The 20,877-nt window shown below is 52.4% G+C and overlaps 2 protein-coding genes across 12 annotated transcripts in view; one reads left to right on the top strand and one right to left on the bottom strand.

Annotated features, from left to right (window-relative positions):
• BAG6 (BAG cochaperone 6) overlaps positions 1 to 1,529 on the top strand; it is a 31,852-nt gene extending 30,323 nt beyond the window's left edge. For all 8 annotated transcript variants that reach the window (XM_081852371.1, XM_081852365.1, XM_081852367.1 and 5 more), the window contains 2 exons: positions 912 to 1,058; positions 1,195 to 1,529. In XM_081852371.1, coding sequence (XP_081708497.1) covers positions 912 to 1,058; positions 1,195 to 1,293 — 246 coding nt within the window. In that variant the 3' untranslated portion in view covers positions 1,294 to 1,529. The remainder of the gene's footprint in view (positions 1 to 911; positions 1,059 to 1,194) is intronic.
• A 2,915-nt stretch (positions 1,530 to 4,444) lies between these two features.
• PRRC2A (proline rich coiled-coil 2A) overlaps positions 4,445 to 20,877 on the bottom strand; it is a 40,013-nt gene continuing 23,580 nt past the window's right edge. For 2 of the 4 annotated variants that reach the window (XM_081852240.1, XM_081852241.1), the window contains exons 15-32: positions 20,594 to 20,804; positions 18,197 to 20,284; positions 16,706 to 16,956; positions 15,881 to 16,008; positions 15,067 to 15,196; positions 14,826 to 14,911; positions 14,042 to 14,299; positions 12,211 to 12,402; positions 12,039 to 12,116; positions 10,861 to 11,023; positions 10,713 to 10,768; positions 10,492 to 10,580; positions 8,601 to 8,859; positions 7,014 to 7,112; positions 6,678 to 6,905; positions 6,493 to 6,581; positions 5,680 to 5,773; positions 4,445 to 5,193 (exon numbers count right to left, since the gene is read on the bottom strand). In XM_081852240.1, coding sequence (XP_081708366.1) covers positions 5,056 to 5,193; positions 5,680 to 5,773; positions 6,493 to 6,581; positions 6,678 to 6,905; positions 7,014 to 7,112; positions 8,601 to 8,859; positions 10,492 to 10,580; positions 10,713 to 10,768; positions 10,861 to 11,023; positions 12,039 to 12,116; positions 12,211 to 12,402; positions 14,042 to 14,299; positions 14,826 to 14,911; positions 15,067 to 15,196; positions 15,881 to 16,008; positions 16,706 to 16,956; positions 18,197 to 20,284; positions 20,594 to 20,804 — 4,637 coding nt within the window. In that variant the 3' untranslated portion in view covers positions 4,445 to 5,055. The remainder of the gene's footprint in view (positions 5,194 to 5,679; positions 5,774 to 6,492; positions 6,582 to 6,677; positions 6,906 to 7,013; positions 7,113 to 8,600; positions 8,860 to 10,491; positions 10,581 to 10,712; positions 10,769 to 10,860; positions 11,024 to 12,038; positions 12,117 to 12,210; positions 12,403 to 14,041; positions 14,300 to 14,825; positions 14,912 to 15,066; positions 15,197 to 15,880; positions 16,009 to 16,705; positions 16,957 to 18,196; positions 20,285 to 20,593; positions 20,805 to 20,877) is intronic. The other 2 variants (XM_081852242.1, XM_081852243.1) reach the window with 2 other exon arrangements.

Below are 20,877 nucleotides of genomic sequence, written 5' to 3'. Positions count from 1 at the left end.
TATACTACATTTTTAAAGATTTTCCTTGAGTGTCTTTAAACCTCTTTTGTTTTGATGGGATACAGAGGCGCCTTGCTTGTGGGTGGTGAATTTTCTGGGGGGAAACAAATATTTATTTTTTGCTCCGACTCTGGTGGACAATTTTCACCAATGGGAAGTGTAGAGTGGAGGCAGATTTAAATCTGACTTGAGCTCCTTCTGGTTTGGGAGACATGACATGTCCCCAGTTCATTGCAGATGTTCTGGGTTTTTGTTTTGAGAAACCCCTCACTTCTTTCCCTTTTAGTCTTCTCCCCTTTGTGATGCCCACCCAACATCCCTTCCCTTGGGAATTCTAACTTCTTCTTTCATGATGTTACTGTATTACGTATTTTTCTGTAGTTTTCATGTTGCCCTGTGATCCTCAGAGGAAGGGCAGTAAAGAAATTCAAGAAGTAAATAAATGATGGAAAGGAAATGGTATCACTAATAAGGATGCAAAATCCTCTCTTCCTCTAGTAGACGTGACGAATGAAAAAAAGCAAAAGTTTTGGAAGTCGGTTTTTTCAAACCCCAACTTTGAGCAAGGGCTAACGCTTGCTTCCATAATTTCAGCACATCCCAGACCTGGATGTTTACAACTAGACTCACAATAGTGATGCAGGGCTCTTATTGGCTCTGGCCTCTAGTCATGTGAGCTTTCACTCATCCTTGCTTCAGAGCTGGGGATGGTTGCCTTGTGGGAACTTCCCCTCATGCTTTGGGTGTGTGTAGCAGGGTTGATCCACTGCTGAAGGAAGTCTCTGTGTGAATCTCTGCTGTGCTTTTTGGCTGATCGCATAACGCAGACAGGTTCCGCTCCGGCTACCTGCCGCTCCAGCACCTTATTGCAAGCGCGGAACCCTAAACCTGTCTCTTCCCTCTCTTGGAAGACTATGCAGGGGGACGGTCCCCAGCTCCTTCTGTCCGAGGCAGTCAACAAAGCGGCCAAAGTAGCAGGTGTGAAACCTCTGACAAGCGCCGAGAGCCTGAGCAGAGACCTGGCAGAGCCAGCGCTGCAGGAGGGCTACCGACAGCAGGTGAGGACGGGGGTCTGTTGGTGGGGCCTTAGTTTTTGCTTTTATACCCCAGTGGGGGCTGTATGGCACCTGTCTGTCCAGGTGATTTGGGGCAGCCGGACTCTTGCCCCTCACTCTCCTTTTTCTTCTCTTTCAGCTGAAATCTGATCTGCAGAAGCGGCTGCAAGCTGATCCCAGCTTCACCCCGCAGAGGTTCCCCAACGCCCAGCAAGCCTTTGTGGCCGAGGACTTGTAATGGTCACTGCCCCCAAACCCTCTTGAATAGGGAGGCCCTCTCTCTGGGGCTCCCCCCTTTGTCCTTTTTTTGTGCACGATGCAGCCAGCCACTCCCTTCTCAGGCCAAATATTTAAGTTCCTTCCCAACTTACGTCCCCCCTTCCCAACCCCGTCTTCTGGTTGCTGTGACCTTTCTCCCCCAGCGGAGTGCTCGAGTTGCTGCTGAATCAGTAAATAAAGCCACTTGTCCAGGGACTGGTGGTGCTTGTGTGTTTTCAAAGTGCTCTTTTGGCTGGTGGGATATTGAGTTGCTTCGTGGCCCGGCGACTGCGGCCAATAATCTGCATTAAAGGATGAATTGATCAAAACCAGCAATTTAAGTCGCCAAGGAAAAGGCCAATTTAAATCTTTACCATTGATATCGCTTCCTCAACAGCAGTGTTAGTAATATACAAGTAAAATTAACTAAAGAGGGTTTTTTAAAAAACACTATTTCGTTCTTAACAACCAAACCTTACATCTCATATGTATATTGTGTGTATATATGTTTACATGCTTTCCTTTTTTTAAAAAAACAACCTAGAAAGGGAATCGCTTTACAATATTCCCAAATAGACGCTTCCTTGTAACTATCACCTATGGCAGTTTGCAAGGTTCACAAATTGATAAGACTTGTATGAGAGTCCCTTTGCATTCTCCCATGTAGGAGACCATACAATTGTCCTTTCTTGTTCTTTCTGCTCCACTTGGCCCAGTACTACCCTCCCTCAGTAAAGCTCAAATAAAAATGAAATTCTTTTTAGGTGGAATATAAATATTCCTGAGTGAAGTTGTCAGATTGGTTATGATACGGAAAAGCTTTTACACCTTAACACTGATTCCGGTGAAAGATAAAATTTGTAGGGCTAACAAGAGTGTGGTTTGAACACTTCATGACTAAGGCAGCGGGGTATAGCGGTTACTGTGTTGGACTGCGGTAGGAAAGATCAGGGTTCGCATCCCTACTGAGCCACCATGCGGCACGTTACTGTCTCTCACGTACCCTGTCTCAGGGTGAGGAGAGAGCCATGTATGTCACCCTCAGCTCCTTGGGGGAAAAGGTGGGATATAAATAAGTAAAATTAGTAAGCTTTGGCATGCTGGGTGCTGCCAGAGGACATGTGTTGCATTTCTACGCTGGGGGTGGATGGGCACCTTTTCCCTTTGCACCCCACTTGTGCCAAAACTCTGGTGATATTGGGATACCAGGTTACTTCTCAAATAATGTTTTAACACCTATTGTTTTAAAATAGCCTTCCCCCCCCCCAAAAGTAAATCTCATTTCCATTTAAACCAGATTTTAAAAAATCTTTCCTTTTAAATTCGTTTGTACTTAATTCGTTCTGGAGGTTTGTTCTTAACCTGAAACTGTTCTTAACCTGAAGCACCACTTTAGCAAATGGGGCCTCCCGCGCTGCCGGAGCACGATTTCTGTTCTCATCCTGAAGCAAAGTTCTTAACCCGAGGTACTACTTCTGGGTTAGCGGAGTCTATAACCTGAAGCGTATGTAACCAGAGGTACCACTGTATGTTGAACTTGTTTTTGTCTTGTGCGTGGTCTAAACGTGACAATGAGGAACGGAAGAAAACTTGTAAGAACTTAAGAACGTGCTGGAATAGGCCCATCTGGTTCAGTTAGAGATTTTTAAAGAAAAGCTGTCTCCAAGCAGATAACGTGTGTATGAGGGGAAAGTATGGATAAAAGTGGTATATGTGAAAAATAGCACAGAAAAAGGGAAACGTACTTACACACATTTTTGTATTGGGGAAAATCTGCACAAGAAGGCAGCCAATTTTTTATAAGGACCTCTTTTTTAAAAAGCAAGTAGCAAACTGATGCCAAAATGTGAAAAACGGGCCACAAGACTGGATTTTCTTTTTCAACTGACATCCCTGCAGCTTCCTTCTCTTTGGGAATAGATTAAATGCTTATTAAGTGTCAAATGTTGTTGCCCAGTACAACCGATTCTGCCAACCAATGTAGGCCATCTGTCAATCGGTCACTTACTGCCCATGACCCAAAGGAATTGTCTTCCTTTTGTAGGCATGGCTGGAGAATGTGCCTGCAACAGATCCTTTGACATTCAGTCGAGCTGCTCCTGTTCTTCCCTTGCTCTGTTGTAGAGAAATGCTCCTGCTGCTTGGAAATTTCCTACTGCCGCTGTCAGGCATGGGGAAGTGGGTGGGTGTGGTTTATCTGAAAATTACCTGGTGGTCCCAATTTAGGCTCATGGCCTGGAGGTTCTTATAGGAGCATCTGAAGAGCCCAGGTGTGCTGCTCTTCTCTAGTGGCTCGTAATGAGGCATTTGGTTGTCCTGGCAGAGGGGCACTTTAGCCACCCGGACTGGTACCCACTGATAGCCTTAATACTTTAGAGCAGGCATAGGCAAACTTAACCCTCCAGATGTTTTGGGACTACAACTCCCATCATACCTGACCACTGGTCCTGTTAGCTTGGCAGGGGGTTGGACTCGATGGCCCTTGTAGTCTCTTCCAACTCTATGATTCTATGATCATGGGAGTTGTAGTCCCCAAACATCTGGAGGGCCAAGTCTGCTTTAGAGCCACCATCCACATTCCAGCAAGAATAGCTGCTGCACAACTGATTTAATCCAGCATGCGTTTATCAGGAAGGTACACAACATGCTTTTTTTAAAAAAAAAGGCTAGGTGTGTGAGTGAAGGGAAATAACCGTCCTTGGAAGTTACCTTTTTCTAGCAGCACAACTAAGTAGACCTTTATTTTAAGCACTACAGAAATGGAGGCTGGCCAGCCTAATGTGCAAACTTTCTAGAGAATGGTTTTGAAGGCTTGTGTGTTGCAATTTCGATCCCCCCGCCACCAGTAGGGATTGGGAGAATGGAAGCGCTCAAGAAGCAGAGCTGCCTACAAGGGGTGGTAAGCAGTTTCTATATAACCTTTCGTGCCTCTGATAATATGGAAGCAGTCCCTACCAACGCTTTGCCAAGACAATATTTTTCACAAAGCACCGTCCCGGGCACCTGTAATTTCTAAAATCCCCATGATACAGAGAACTAATTCTTTCCCCTGACCAGGCTTCATTTTCCATGGAGTGAAGAGTTTTCGCACGCTGAGGAAGTCGGCAGGCAAGATGACAATCCAAAAAACCCACAGTCTGACTTTTTATTTTATTGGTTTTTTTTAAACAACTTTTTTGGTTTTATTTATTAAACAAACCAGCTCGACCACCTTTTTAAAAACTCAATGCTTCCTATTTCAAACTCGGGGGAGCAAATAGGAGAGGAGACAGGCTTCCAGTCTCACCTCCCCCCGCCCCCATAAATAGAAGAGGGAAGAGGAGAGACCCCCCCGACACGTTCATATTTATATATATTTACACTCCAAACCTCAGAGCTGCTCCCCCCTCAGATCAAAGGGCAACAGAGCCCCCTACCAGAAAAATAAACTCGGGTGAAACCAAAGGAAATAAGCAAAAATACATTCAGCAGGGAGCCTCCCAAAATCCTGATCCTTGCCCCCCTCCCAAATTACACTCTGAGCACCCACTAAGTGTCTAACACCCCTACTCCAAGGGGCAAATTCCAGTGTCACCCCCCCATACAAACAGAAAAGGAGTTTAAGGAGACACCCCGTATTCAGGATACACCAAAGGGGGGGGGGAGAGGAACAAACCCCTGCAAACAGCCCTCCCACGATCTTGGGGAGGAGAGGGGGGAGGAAGTTAACAGAATCAAAAAGGGGAGGGTTCAGCATCCTGGGCTAATGGTGGCTGGAGAGACTGGGGTCTTGCTTGTCAGTGTGGGAGCGCACGTCTGGCTCAAGGCGGCGTGCTGGCGTGCCGTCACGCGGTGGAGCGGCTCGCTCCCAGGAGCGGGGATTCCAGCGCAGGACGTCCGACTGGGGAGCAGAACACACACAGCCGATGAGAGGAGGAAGGTCGCTGCGTTCCTGAAACCCCCCACCCAAATACAGTGGTGCCCCGCAAGACGAACGCCTCGCAAGACGGAAAACCCGCTAGACGAAAGGGTTTTCCGTTTTGGAGGCGCTTCGCAAAACAAATTTCCCTATGGGCTTGCTTCGCAAGACGAAAATGCCTTGCGAGTTCCTGCGGGTTCCCCCCCCTTTTTTCCCCTTTTCCTAAGCCGCTTATCAGCTGATCTGCTGATAAGCCGCTTAACAGCTGATCACTAAAAGCAGCTAAACCGCTAACAGCGCTAATCCGCTAAGCCGTCAATGGGCTTGCTTCGCAAGACGAAAAACCGCTAGACGAAGAGCCTCATGGAACGGATTCTTTTCATCTTGCGAGGCACCACTGTAATTGCCTTAAAAAGCGGGCTCCCTTTCTCAATCCCGATCCCACCAAGTCCTGTATTGCGGCCTCACCTGCTGGTAGACCTCAAAGCGCTGGGCACGGAAGATACCACCATAGGCAGAACCAGGGGACTTCAGCCTGGCACCAAAGCCTCCAGAGAAAGGCCTGAGGGGAGAGAAAAAGTCTCCGTGACGAGGCAGCCAAAGGGGCCATTTCACTTCTCTCTCGCTGCTCAGGAACCATCTTCCGACACTTACTACTTTTAACGGAAATGATACTTCTGAGAACTTGCAAAGAGAAGGCACCAGTAACAGGAAGATGCTTTAGGGAAAGGCCTTTCTATGCTTCCTGGCTGACTCAAGGCAATGTGGGTCCACTCCACAAAATGTGAGATGGGACCAGTCGTCGTCCTTTTATGAGTCTGCTACATATTAACTGGGCGCCAGCACCCCCAGGCAGCATTGGGGGGGGGGGCAGTCTTGATAACTGGAGACCTTACAGCATGGGTAGGCAAACTAAGACCCGGGGGACAGATCTGGCCCAATCGCCTTCTCAATCTGGCATGCGGACGGTCCGAAAATCAGCATGTTTTTACATGAGTAGAATGTGTGTTTTTATTTAAGATGCATCTCTGGGTTATTTGTGGGGCCTGCCTGGTGTTTTTACAAGAGTAGAAGGTGTCCTTTTATTTAAAATGCATCTCTGGGTTATTTGTGGGGCATAGGAATTTGTTCATTTTTTCTTCAAAATATAGTCCGGCCCCCCACAAGGTCTGAGGGACAGTGGACCGGCCCCCTGCTGAAAAAGTTTGCTGAACCCTGCCTTAGTCTGTTTCCAGAACATTTCCTCTGTCTCCAAAGCTCTGCCCCACACAGAACACTCACCTGCCCCCAGAGGGGGGCCGGGCCCCTGGAGACCCCAGGCCATTGAGTTTTCTGTAATCTTGTAGCGGCTTCATTTCCAGAGCGTGGAGCTGGCAGGAAAAAAAAAAAACACCCTACATCAGAACCAGCGCGTGGGGAGGCCTTTCCCATGGAGCAGAGTCCAGCCCACCAGCCCTCTTCCTTACCTCGCTACGGCCCACTCCGCCGTGAGGAAAGGCTCGCACGGCTGGAGAGACAAGGCGCCCGGCTAGCTGCCCGGGCGCCCGCAGAGCCTGGGTGGCCACGGACACCAGGGGCATGTGGGGGGGAGGCGGTGGCTGCGGAGGGGCAGGGGCAGAAGGTGGCGCTTGTTGCAAGGAGCCAAAGTTCACCACGGGGGGCAGCTGGGGCGGCTCCACCACGGGCAACAGGACCTAGGGCAGGACAGAGGGGAGGGAGGGAGAGAGAGAGAGAGGCTGCATTACAATCCTGGGACGGTTTTGGTCCAGGAGCTGGGCTGAAAGAGACAGTGCTTCGCTCACCTGCTGGCCGGGGCCTGGGGCAGTCAGGAAGTTGCTCTGGCTGCCTTGCCCCAGGGCGGCTGGGTAGAACTCGGAGGGGGATGCAAGTTCTTGGCGCACCTGCAAGGGAGAAGGGACACGATGATGGCAACTCCCAACACAGTCCATTTCTTGAAGGGCCAGAGGAGGAGGCCCACTTTGATCGCATCAAAGGTTTCTGAATGCAAGCTCAACATTGGAGCCTTCCTGGATCAGTTCTAAGGTCCACCATAAAGCCAATGGCTCTAGAAAACCGACAAGCAGGGTGTCAAGAGGCTAGCTGGCAGCAAATCACACAGAGTGATTTTTATCAGAAGAACAGGATCTGCTGAGGAGTGCCAGGCCTCGGGAGCACAGCAACTCTCTTCGATAAGTCTTGCTCCTAGGGGGCAGTTATGGAAACAAAAGGTCCCTGCCTTCCCACAGCTCTCTAAGTGTCCTCTTTCTCTGGGTCCTTCTGAAGCAATCTGAGACTATGTCGACACATCTGCCTCTGATCCTCCCTTTTCATACCCCTGCTGATTCTGGGAGACCAACAGGTCTGTTGTAGCAGCAGGGGAAGATCCTCCTGGCTTCACCAGTCTGACACCTCTCTGCCTCTCCTGCTTTGGGTTCTGGACCTCTCTGTGCCAACGATTCTCTCTGCTCTCTGTTACCTCTTCAACACTCCTCTTTGCAGTCTTCTCCCTCCGACCACTCATTGTTGTCCCACCACCACTCCCTGAGCTCTGAGCCTTCTTCCTTTGGGGGTCCCCTAGCTGGGGCCTCCTACCAATCCTCTGCGTCCAACCAGTCCGTGACACAGGACCTAAGGGCAGGAACGTTCTCCTGTTCGTGATTCGCATCAACTGGTATTTAGAAGCACGTGGTCCACGATCCTCCGTAACCGGCAACACTCCTCACATCTGTGGCTCTGGAGCTGCAGTGTGAGCCAACTGAAAAGAAAGCTTGGCTCCTAGGCACAAAGCTACTTGCCTATGAAGAGTAAGGTAAAGGGACCCCTGACCATTAGGTCCAGCCGCGCCCGACTCTGGGGTTGCGGCGCTCATCTCGCTTTATTGGCCGAGGGAGCCGGCGTACAGATTCTGAGTCATGTGGTCAGCATGACTAAGCCGCTTCTGGCAAACCACAGCAGCGCACGGAAACGCCATTTACATTCCCGCCAGAGCGGTACCTATTTATCTACTTGCACTTTGACGTGTTTTCAAACTGCTAGGTTGGCAGGAGCAGGGACCGAGCAACGGGAGCTCACCCCAACGCGGGGATTCAAACCGCCGACCTTCCGATTGGCAAGCCCTAGGCTCAGTGGTTTAACCCACAGCACCACCCGCGTCCCAAGCTGCCCACTATTATAGACACAGCATGAGGGGAGAGCTCCTGGCTTCCTAAAATGTGACCGCCCCTCCCTGAATTCCCCATTGCCCCCTCTCTCTCCCAGCTCCCACCCATTTGTGCCACATCATAAACTCTTCCTCTCCAACCTGCCTCCAGAAATCCAGGTTTCTTCTGCACCCCCAATTCCCAGAAGGCCTGCCCTTCAGTTAATTCGCCCACCACAACGCCTAGTACCTGAAGCAGGGCTTGCTCTGGAGCCAGCTGGCTGCTGCAGAAGGCTGAGCTGTAGATGAAGGAAGGAGGGGGAGCCTGGTACAGCAGGCCTGTGGCTGGCAGCTTGGGAAGCTCCGCCGCCTGCAGGGCCGATATCTCCACGTACTGCCCCTTGAGGGCCACCCCCGAAAGCAAGGCGGAGTTGGGCAAGACAGCGCCCCCGGCCGTCTGAGCAGGAGAAGTGGGGGCTGGGCTGGGCTGGAGGTACAGGTGCTGGGACCTAGTGAAGGAAGAAAGCCAAAGGTCAGAATCAGAGATGGAAGTCCAACCCCTGCAATGCAGGGATTTGCTGCTGAAGAATCCTTGACAGGTGGCCACCCAATCTCTGCTTAAAAACCTCCAACAAAGGAAGAAGAGGAGGAGGAGGAGTTTGGATTTGATATCCCGCTTTATCACTACCCGAAGGAGTCTCAAAGCGGCTAATATTCTCCTTTCCCTTCCTCCCCCACAACAAACACTCTGTGAGGTGAGTGGGGCTGAGAGACTTCAGAGAAGTGGGACTGGCCCAAGGTCACCCAGCAGCTGCAGGTGGAGGAGCAGGAAGCGAACCCGGTTCCCCAGATTACGAGTCCACTGCTCTTAACCACTACACCACACTGGCTCCTAAGTCCATCACCTTCCCAAGTAGTCCAAGGAGGAAGACGTTGGGCTGATGAACCTCTGAAGGCACCCGATTTGGTGTCACCCAGCTGGCCTAGTGCACATACTGTGACCTGCAACGACCTTTCCTGCCTGCTACCTGAGCTGCCTTCAGTCTTACCATAGAATTGTAGAGTTGGAAGGGACTCCAACTTCAATGCGGGAATCTCAACTAGTTTATACATGACTAAAGAATCCCTGCAGACGGCCATCCAACCTCTGCTTAAAAACCTCCAAGGAAGGAGGGTCCACCTCTTGTGGCAGTCTGTTCCACTGTCAAACAACTCCTACTGCCAAAAAGTTCTTCCTGATGTTTAGTTGGAATCTCCCTTTCCTATAATGTGAATCTGCTGCTTCGGGACCCACCCCCTGAAGCAGCAGAAAACAAGCTTGCTCCATGTTGTGGCCCGCATGAAGATGGGTACAGTATCGCTTTTGTGGACCAGACTCAAAGTGCGTGTCACAAAAGACAGGGTGGGAACGCATGCCATGCTGCAGAGGCTCTGAGGTGTCTCCCTGTCCGCGGACTGTCTCGCCAGTGGTGCATGCTCTAGTTATCTCCCGCTTAGACTACTGCAATGCGCTCTACGTGGGGCTACCTTTGAAGGTGACCTGGAAACTACAACTAATCCAGAATGCGGCAGCTAGACTGGTGACTGGGAGCGGCCGCAGAGACCATATAACACCGGTCCTGAAACACCTACATTGGCTCCCAGTACGTTTCCGAGCACAATTCAAAGTGTTGGTGCTGACCTTTAAAGCCCTAAACGGCCTCGGTCCTGTATACCTGAAGGAGTGTCTCCACCCCCATCGTTCTGCCTGGACGCTGAGGTCCAGTGCCAAGGGCCTTCTGGCGGTTCCCTCATTGCGAGAAGTGAGGTTACAGGGAACCAGGCAGAGGGTGTTCTCGGCAGTGGGCCTGCCCTGTGGCCTGCCCTTCAGATCTGAAGGAAATAAGCAGCTATCTTATCTTTAAAAGACAGCCCTGTTTAGGGAAGTTTTTAATATTTAATGCTGTATTGTTTTTAACAATCGATGGGGAGCCGCCCAGAGTGGCTGGGGAAACTCAGCCAGATGGGCAGGGTATAAATATATAAAATTAATAATAATAATAATAATAATAATATCATCATCCTCATCATCCTCACCACCACCATCATCATCATCCCTGCCACAAGGGGAGCTCAGAGCCCCATATGCCCCCTGCCCTTACCTGTAGGTGTGCAGAGAAGGGGTGCTCGGTCGGTAGCTGCTGCCCCCACTCGCGCCGTGAAGCTGGGACTCCAGCTGGGCAGTTTGGACCTGCAGAAAGAAGACGCAGGGAACCTTTCAGAGGAGGTGGGAGAGCTAAAACCATTCCTCCTGAGCTGCGCCAGAGGCCCCAGAGCAACACACGGGGCATTCCTCCTCTGCCCAATCTGCCAAGATAGGTACCTGGTTCCCGTAAAACAGCTCCGGGTACAGCCGCTGACCCTGGCCCCTCTCACCTGCTGGGAGGAAGAAGCACAGTCAACCACTGCTCTGGCTGGGAGCTGCATAACGTGAGCAACCTTCCCTTTCCGTTCCAAATGCCCCTCCATACCTGAGAAGACGGAAGTGTCTGCTGGGAGGCTGTGCAGGCAAGATGCTGGGGCTACGGGGAACGGCCGGGCCTCGCAGCCGCGACCAGGAGGCACCTCGGGGGAAGCTCGGTGGCTGGGAGGGGCCGGCGGAAGCAGCTCCCACTCCCTGGGGGCCGAGGTCAGCTGCAGAGAGAGAGGCGGCAGGGGAGTCATTGGAGGCAACCAAGCTCTAGGCTTCCTTTCTAAACGGACCAAATGCTTATTTCCCTCTTACAGTGCAAAAAATATACTAATAGAGAAATCATATCAACAGTTTAATCCAAGGCACCGCAGAAGCAAACTGAAATGACAGTAAATCCGGCAAAATATATTCTGTATCACCCAGGCCTAACAGCTGCATTTTTAACCTGCAGACGTTTTGGGGGGAACTGCTAAGGGCAATCCCACACACAACAGGTTGCAGAAATCAAGCCCCAATATCGCTTGTACAACAGTATCTTTTCTGATTTTATCTTCCGTGGAATACGTGGTTTAAAAAGGTGCATGCTGTAACCCGCCCCTACACCTTAGGGTGAGGGGATAATAGATAGATAAACTTTATTCGCGTTAGCCGACGGCCATAGCAACATAAAACAAGCAATATATACAATTAAAAAAGACAACAATAGGTTAAAAGGGCAATCAAATGACCAAGATTTTCGTTCAGATAGTGGCCCTTAATCTCACTGCACCCTCGATAAACCTAGCAACCTTTGCTGTTGTTCTGATCATTTTGATCTGATAAAAGAAAGAACAACGTGGCCGCAGATGGGCAGCCTGGGATGGTAAGTAAGGGTGGGGTAATGATCTCATTCCTCAGATCTTTATAAAGGTTAGGGGGAGGGGAGGGGAGTATTAGTAATTTGCAATGGACTGATGGGCAGCAACAGTGAGTGGGGAGAGAGATGTCCCTGCTCTCATCCAGGAATCTGGCCGAGACTGGCCTTTCAAAAGAGAAGCCAGTTTAATCCAGATTTTGCATCTTGATCCAAGAGACATGCAGAAACTACAACAGGCCCCACAGCTGGGATGCAAGGTCACCCACTGCCCAGCTAGCAAAGCCAAGCTCTTTTGCAGCCCTCCAAGCTGAACTCAAGGGGTGGGGGGGGGGAGAGAAGAGGGAGCCCCAAATCAGCGCTGGCACATCTTCCCCACTTACCCCCTCGGCAAGTCCCTGGTGCAGCTCTTCTTTGTCTGGCTTCGGCCCTTCGTTCACCATGAAGCGAAGGTCAGCATCCTGAAGCGGGCGAAAACCAGGGGGAGGGGATTTGAATCTGAGTCTGGGACTCCGACGAGAAGGGACTGCAAAGGACACGCATCTTGGCACTTACCTTATCGCTAGCGCCAAACTGGATGGGGGGGCAGGCCCCGGGGGACTCGAGCTGGGGGTTTGGCTCGGACGTCATCGCACCCAGACCCTCTGCGCTGTTGTCTTTTGCTTTCTCCACTCGCTGGGAACGCTCTGTGCCAATAGCACCAGGGGGAGGGTGGTCCCGGGGCAGCGGCTCAGGGGAGCTGCTCACCTGTCACAGGAGGAGGAGGAGGGGCGGTGAAACTCATGGACCCTTTGAGACCATGGGGGTGGCAAACAGTTTAGCCAGAGGCCAGTATCCAGGCTCACTTTCCAGAGGTGTTTTCTTTTTTTTTGGGGGGGGGGGAAGTGCTGCCGCTATTACTTCACATTTATTTAGCACCAACTGATGCTCGCAGCTGAAGTGAAAGCACTTAAAAAACAACAACACATATTTATGAGTGCAAAGAGAGGCATGAAGGTATGTAAGGGGGAGAATTATGCCTGGTAAGGTAAAGGGACCCCTGACTATTAGGTCCAGTCGTGACCGACTCTGGGGTTGCGGCGCTCATCTCACTTTATTGGCCGAGGGAGCCGGCGTACAGCTTCCGGGTCAGGTGGCCAGCATGACTAAGCTGCTTCTGGCAAACCAGAGCAGCACATGGACATGCCGTTTACCTTCCCGCCGGAGCGGTACCTATTTATCTACTTGCACTTTGACGTGCTTTCGAACTGCTAGGTTGGCAGGAGCAGGGACTGAGCAACGGGAGCTCACCCCGTCACAGGGATTCAAACAGCTGACCTTCTGATCGGCAAGTCCTAGGCTCTGTGGTTTAACCCACAGCGCCACCCGCATCCCTATTATGCCTGGTACTATTTTCAAAATCAGTGCAGGATTTCAGGGGGTGGAAGCTTACATTCCCTGCCTGGATTGTTGCCAGTTCCCCAAGATTAGGAGAAAATGTGAAAATGATTTATGTATATAATGGAATTCAATCTGGTCAAGAGCCTGGGCTAATTTTACTTGGATAAAATTTTAAGTGCAGAGACCTGCAAGCCCTTCAATTATGCTACCGCTCCTGAATATACTTTTAGAAAGAGGAATAGAAGTTGCCTGAAAGAATCCCAAGAAGAACTTGAGATGCATGGTCCGTGTTAGCTACCAATGTAACCCACAATAGGATTCCTTGAACACACCAACGTGTGGACTCCTTTCTAGCAAGAAGAGGGCAGGGGAAGCCGTTCTGGAAAAGCGGAGCAGGATGCAGCTGTTGTGGCTGTAAAGGGCCGATGCTTTCTATGCTGCTAAAAGGATCTTTGGAAGGTGGGAATCCTCCTAACAGCCTTGCAGTTCTCACAGACCCCCATTTGTAATACTGAGCCGAGGCAGAGGAGCAAGTCCTAACTGGAGCAAAAATGACAAGAAGAGCTCAAGAGAGAAATGAGGTGGCTGAGTCAGGAGAAGAGGCGGTTTCAGAAGCCCAATCAGGATGGCAGAATCAACTGTGTCAAGAGGTGGCATTCATGGGAAGGGGCAAGGGAAGATCCAAAAGAGGACACCTCAGTCAGCGCCAACACACACACCAGAAACCTTTGGGAGAGCTGTTTCAGTAAAACAGGGTGGGGGGTGGAACCAATCCAGTAAAGGAAACCATTAAGGCAGTGGTGGCCAAACTCGGCCCTCCAGATGTTTTGGGACTACAATTCCCATCATCCCTGACCACTGGTCCTGTTAGGGATGATGGGAGTTGTAGTCCCAAAACATCTGGAGGGCCGAGTTTGGCCACTGCTGCATTAAGGAAACCAATGCAGCTGCATGCGTTATATCAGTGCTGACTGAAGAAGTGGCGACACCCCAGTTACTTGTGTACCTTCTTGTCCTTCAGCAGACTGGAGTCTCTGGATGGCGGGGGCCGCCTCCTCTGCTCTTTTGGCTCTGCTCCTTCTGGTCCAGCTGCAGCGGCGGCGGCTGCTGCATCCTCGGTGCTTTTGCCGATGGCTCCGCTGCGCTTGGCCCCAGCATCTGGTGTGGCCTTCAGACCCCCGTCGGGAGAGCTGCGCTGGCTGCAGGTGGCCGAGGAGACCTGTGAGTCGCTGCTGAGGTCCACCCCGCTGTCAGACAGGCTCATCTGGGCAAGGGGCAAAGCAGAGTCAGCAAACAGAGTTAGGGGACACAAAATAATAATAATTTATTATTTATACCCCGCCCATCTGGCTGAGTTTCCCCAGCCAATCAAGTGTTAAGAACAATACACAGCATTAAATATTAAAAACTTCCCTAAACAGGGCTGCCTTCAGATGTCTTTTAAAGATAGGATAGCTGCTTATTTCCTTGACATCTGAAGGGAGGGCGTTCCACAGGGCGGGTGCCACTACCGAGAAGGCCCTCTGCCTGGTTCCCTGCAACTTGGCTTCTTGCAGTGAGGGAACCGCCAGAAGGCCCTCGGCACTGAACCTCAGTGTCTGGGCTGAACGAGGGGGGTGGAGATGCTCCTTGAGATATACTGGGCAGAGGCCATTTAGGGCTTTCAAGGTCAGCACCAACACTTTGAATTGTGCTCGGAAAGCTCCCTCATCGGCAAAGTCCGGCTCCGCCCTGGGAAGGGAGCCTCGGCAGAGCATGCACCTGATCCATCCCATCTCAACGGACCTCACCTCCATACTAGCAACCTCTTCAAAGGCATTCAGAGGGTCGATCCAGGGCTCCACAGAGGCAGGGCGGTAGCTCTTTTGGGAGGAGTCTGATGAAACAAAACACAGGGGCCTCTGAACCAGGAATGCTTGCTCTCTCTTCCCTGATCCCAAGAGCTGCTCCCTCTCGCTGCCAGTTCTGATTTCCTAGCCTGCCCCAGGAGCATGGCCTTTCCTTCTTCTCCACATGCTTGCAATAACTCACTGGAATTCAGCTGGTTCCAGATCTGTGGGGCGAGCCCCTCGGACACCGGAACGCTCCTGCTGCGAGGTTCGCCAGGGGTCTCCTCTTTGGGGGCCGAGAAGCCAGGGCCACTGGGGAAGGGAATGGGTTCCTGAGAGAGACAGGGGACAGACACATACGTGAGACCTTGAGAAGCTGGGCAGCCTTCCGTTTTTTTTTAATTGAATGATTTTATCTTACAAAAAACATTACAACCATACTACCACAAAACATAATTGAAAAATAAAAATTACATACATCAATATTTTGTTTGTTATTTACCGTCTTATTTCCTCCCAAACGTTCCATACAAAACACGCCCCCCCGCACAAACACAGAAAATAATAGAAAATAATGGTAATGATAATAATGAAAGTAAGTATTTTGACTTCCTGTCAAGTCCCTTCACATGTTTTATCTTACAATTGAATGTATACAAAACAATAAACCTTTCTATATAAATTTTCCAATACATTCAGAAAACATAATAAATCCTTAATTGTTATCCACCTCCTTTTACTTTGTCACTCAAATGCTACCAGAGTCAAAACTATTATTGTATTTTTGAACATATCTTCTATAACCACCCCATTTTTCCGCAAATTTTTGCTTTGAGTTTCCTCTGAGTTTGCTAGTCAATTGAGCCATCTCCACAAATTCCTGTAATTTGCCAATCTGTTATTTTTGGAGCCTCCTGATCTTTCCATCCCTTGGCCAGGGGTATTCGAGCTGCTGCAGCTGCAACCTTCCTTCTGCTTCATGCCATGCGATTACATAGAAAGAGAAAATCGCTTACCTGCTGTAGCAGGTCTTGCTTCCGGGGCCTTTCCCGGCGCTTTGCAGAAAAGCCACCCAATGCACTGGACTCCTTCACTGGGGCACTGCTGGAGAGAAGCAGCTGGTTCTTGTCCAGGAAGCAAGAGTCTGAATTGGGGGGATGGAAAAAAACAGCAAAATGGGATTGCAGTGGGGAAGGAGGAGGCATCTGGTCCCTCCTGAGACCAGAAGCACTTGGAAATGCAGTTCAACAAGACCTGCCAAAGCCCATTAGCAGCCGGTCTTAGAATCAGAGAGTTGGAAGGGACCCTAACCCACTGCAATGCAGGAATTTCAACATGCAGCCCGCCATCCAATCTGAAACCATACCGGGCCCTGCTTAGCTTTGGAAATGTAAGATTGTATTGTGCATTGGGAGAGCCGATGCAGAACTTGTTAACTCCTAGAAAGTCCCTTGTGGGGGATTGGGGAGAGGGACGGGCATCCTGAAAGAACTGCAGCCCCCTAGAGCAATGGAAGAGCTGATTAACGCACTCAGCACAGATACTGGTCATGTGTCCCACCACGCTTGTCAACTGAGCCAAGTAAGATAATGACCAATGGGCAAATTACTGTCTTTTTCCATGTATAAGACTAGGTACCCCCCCAAATAATGCCAAAAATTTGGGGGCGTCTTATACACAGATACATCTCCCCCCATTTTCTTAAATCGGAGTCCCCCAAAATAAGGGGCATCTAATAGACAGAAAAGATACGGTCATTGATCGCCAAGAATGAATTTAGTCACTTCCAAGACAAAGAAATCCAGGTCCCCTGGTTACTAAGCACAGACTCTGCCCATTACCTGCGCTGCCACTGTTCCTACTCTCGAAGCGTCGCAGTGGGAGGGCAGAGGAGTTGCTGCTTCCAGGCCCCAGGAAGGGAGGCTGGGCAGGGCCAGGGGAGGCTGGCTTTGTGTGGCGGCTGCCCAGTTCAGCCAGAGCCTGCTGGATGCCAGCTGGGTCGCTGTGGATGACGCGGTCCAAACGATACACTGTGCTGGTGGTGGCTGCTGGGGGAAGGCTCAGGCCCGGAGAGTGGTCATCGGTGTTCCGGCTAGAGGAGGAGGAGGAAGCAGGAAACATTATGGCAGCGGACCGGGGATATCCTGGGCTATTTCTCCCTCCCTCTCCATCAACAAGTCATCTTCAAAATTCCCAGTTTTTGATGGTGACCATTTCTCTTACAGAATTTATGTAGGACTGCCCTGTCTGTTCCCAACTTCCCATGGTCAAACTAGATTCCTTCCTCTGTTTTTTACCACTAAGGGGCTGAAGATTTGTTAACTTTTGGGGGCATAACGTTCCACAAATATGCTTTAAAAGAATACTACCGGAGAAGGGAAACAAGGGACAGAATTCACACAAGTTTTTGCACGCACAGAACAAAGCCCACTCACGTGTCGGGATTCCTCAACCCCTAAATCTGCTCTGGAGGTTTGGAGGAACAGGAAAGTTAGGCGGAGGAAAGTCACATTGCAGAAGTGGACTTTGTTGGGTGAAATGATACCTCACATAGCACTCTATGTGGAGCTGCCCTTCGAGACTGACCCAGGAACTCCAGCAAGTGCAGAATGCCACGGTGAGACTCCTTATGGGGACCTTGCTGCGGGATCACATTCACCCGGTGCTACACCAGCTGCACTGGCTCCCGGTGGGGTACAGGATCAGGTTTAAGGTGATGGCTTTAACCTTTAAAGCCCTATACGGCCTAGGACCCTCGTACCTACGGGACCGCCTCTCCTGGTATGTCCCACGGAGGACCTTACAGTCTTTAAATAAAAACGTTTTGGAGATCCCGGGCCACAGGGAGGTTAGCCTGGCCTCAACCAGAGCCAGGGCTTTTTTGGCCGTGGCCCTGATCTGGTGGAACGCTCTGTCACAAGAGACTAGGGCCCTGTGGGACTTGACGTCTTTCCGCAGGACCTGCAAGACAGAGCTGTTCCACCAGGCCTTTGGCCAAGGCACAGCCTGACCCCCTCCTTTGGTAATTCTTCACAGAACTCTAGCCCAATGAATTGATTTTAGAATGTATTCAATTGACTGTGATTTTATGTAAACTGTGCTATTTTTACTGTTGTTAGACACTCTGAGCCTGGCTTTGGCTGAGGAGGGCGGGATATAAACAAACAAACAAACAAACAAATAAATAGATAATAATAATTATTATTAGCCAAATGCCACCTGTGTTTCCTTTTCCATCTTATATCTCTTTACCTCTCTGCGATTCCAGTTTTATCCACCAATCCCCTGCCCACCCCCCTTCATCTTTTGGGCTTTCTCCTCTGAGTACTTGCCTGCGATTCTTGGGAGAGGGCCAGCTCCTCTTGTCCCCTCCGCTGCGCCCACCACCACTCCCTCCGCGGCCAGCCTTGCCTCCTCCTCCTGGGCCGGGGTTGGAGCGTCGGTTCTGCCGGTCCATGCCAGGCCTCTGGCTGGAGAAGCTGCGTTTGGACATCTCCTTCCTCTGGGCTAAGCTGAGCTCGTTGTTGGAGGGCCGCCCGCCCACCGAAGGCGCCCCAGAGCAGCCACCTTTGAGGAAGGCGGTGGGGGGAGGCCCGCCAGGCGCCGGCTCCTTCTCCCCGCCGCCCCGGCGCTCCGTGAAGTCGCTGCTCTCCGAAGCCGTCTCCCACTCCTCATTCGCCTGGTCCGAGTTCTGGTTGGACAAGTCGGGAGATTTCGTGCCAGCCACGCGCCGGGCAGCCGATTCCTCGGGGAGCGGGGCAGCAGGTGCCGGGGAGAACGGTTGGCCGGCCCTCTGCTCGCCGTTGAGTCGGGCTGCGTTCTCGCGCTCCTGCTTCAGCCTCCGGAACCGGGGCGGCTTGTCCTGCTGCTGCGAACGCCCATGGCGCCGGCGCCGGGGGGGCCGGTCAAAGCCACGGTCCGAGCCAGGGCCAAGAGGCGGCGGAGGTGGCTGCTGCTTTAAGGGGGCCTGGAAACCACCGGGTTCTTCTGGGGTCATTGCTGGAGGGCCTGACAGCGCCTTCTCTTTGCCCGACGGCTCCAGAACTGCCTCTTGCTGCTTCTCAGGCTTCTTATTGGGCTGGGGCTTGGAAGGAGGGCTCCACCCCCCAGGGGGCGCCCGGCCACCACCTCGGCCCCGGCGTGAGGGAACGCCGCGAGGGGTGAAGACACGCCCGCCACGGGTGCCAGGGTCTGAGAGGCGCGGAGGCAGCTTGTCGGCAAAGCGAGGCAAGCCAGGGTGCTGGGAGGAGGGGGCCATGGCAGAAGTCACAGGAGGGCCCCGGCTGCGATGGCTGGGGGCCGGCTCCTTGGTCACCTCCTTGTCCGAGTGGGCCACATCGCTGGCGCTCTCGTGCGTCTCGCTGCCCGTCTCGGAGCCCCGCTGGCGCCGCCGTTTGGGTATCTCTTCGTACTCCGAGCCTTCGCTGCGTGTCTCGCTGGCGTTGCGCGGGCGGAAGGTGGAGCCTGGCCCAGCCGCTTTGCCCACGCCGTCATCCAGCCGGTAGAAGGGTTCGCGGTAGCTGCGGAACTCCCGGCTTCTCCCGCGCCCCCCTCTCCCGCGCCCGCTATAGGCACCCCGGAAACCTCGCCCTCGGGCAAAGTACTCTCCTCGGCCCCTGGCCCGCCCCCGGCCGGCGTAGCCGCCACGCTCGTATGGGGGCTCCCGGCGCCGCCGGCTTGGCGACAGTGTGCCAGTGTGCTGCTGCTCTTTGGGTGGCATCACTGTTCCGCCGTTCACCACCGGCTTGGCCTTGTTCTCCTTGCCCGCTTTCGGAGGCTCTTTAGGGAGCTCGGGTTTGCTGCCCGCTGCCTCGGCCCCCTCTTTGGCCTTCCCAGCGGAGCGCATCTCCTCGCTTTCGTCTTTTGCCTCCTTAGGGGGAGGCGGCGGCTTCTTGATGGGCCCGGCTCGCCGTGGGGCCTTGTCCCCGGAAATCTCCTCAACCCTCCGGCTGCTGCCGGGACGGGGCCCCCAGCGCGTCTCCGTCTTGGACTCGCGCCGCGGCTGCTTGTGGAATTCATGCTGTTGCCGCGGGGGCTTCTCCATCCGCCGCAGGACCTCCTCTTTGACCAGAGGCTCCTCCTTGGGCTGCTCCGAGGGAGGCTTCTTAGCCACCACTGGCCGAATGACGGGAGGCTCAACCGTCTTGATCTCTTCTGGGGGGTCACGATGGAGCAGCTGGGGCTCCTCCTCGCTCTTGCGGGGTAGCTGGACCGGTGGCTCAGGGCGCCCGTTTCTGCTCACCTCTGTGGGTGCAGTCAGAGCCATGGTGGCCTGCCAAGGGGGACCCGCTCGCGGCGGCTCATCCACTGGGAAGCGGTGCATCGGGGCAGGGTTGCCGTTTTCGGAGAAACCCTGGTAGTTCCCCATGTAGGGCTGGGGAGTGATGGCCTCACGCAGGCGAACCGGAGGGGTCTCGCTCCTAAAGGAAGGAGAGCAAGGGTGATTGAAAGGTCCTCTATTCTGGGGCCATCCACTGACGACCCCAAGCAGTGTCAGCTCTCACTCCAAACTGCCACAAGTGGCAGGAGAGCCTCAACCGCTAGGGATAGGACACAAGACAGTGAGCCCGTCCCACTGTCATTACAGCAGTCAAGAAACTGTAAGGCCCTCAACTCCATGACTTGCTACGTGGTTCCAATAACAAAAAGACCTTTAAAACATGGGACAACCTCAGCTTCCCCCCGCGGTGACATCTTGCTCCCGGCCAACCCAACAGACGTTCGCTAACCGTAAGCCCTTCTCTTCCTCTTCCTGCTGCCGAAGGGATGCCGTTTGAGACCTCGAGTCTGCACCGGAAGGGGCATTGGTGAAGACGTCTCCAGCCCAGGCCAGCTTGGGATCAACCGGCGGAGTGCCACGCTCTCGGAGGATCGAAGGATGGCGTTCAAACTGCTCTGAACTGGAGCCCCCGCTGTCTGATCGCTCACGGGGCAGGAGACCTGAGGGGTGAACAGAAGACACACCCGTTGCGAGTCAGGCCTACCGGTTCCGACAGTCTTCTAAAAGGCTGCA

This window comes from Podarcis erhardii, assembly GCF_964252035.2.
Source record: "Podarcis erhardii genome assembly, chromosome: 2".
Classification (NCBI taxonomy): Eukaryota; Metazoa; Chordata; class Lepidosauria; order Squamata; family Lacertidae; genus Podarcis; species Podarcis erhardii.
Note: the sequence above shows the minus strand (reverse complement) of the source record. Positions and strands in the feature narration are given on the sequence as shown.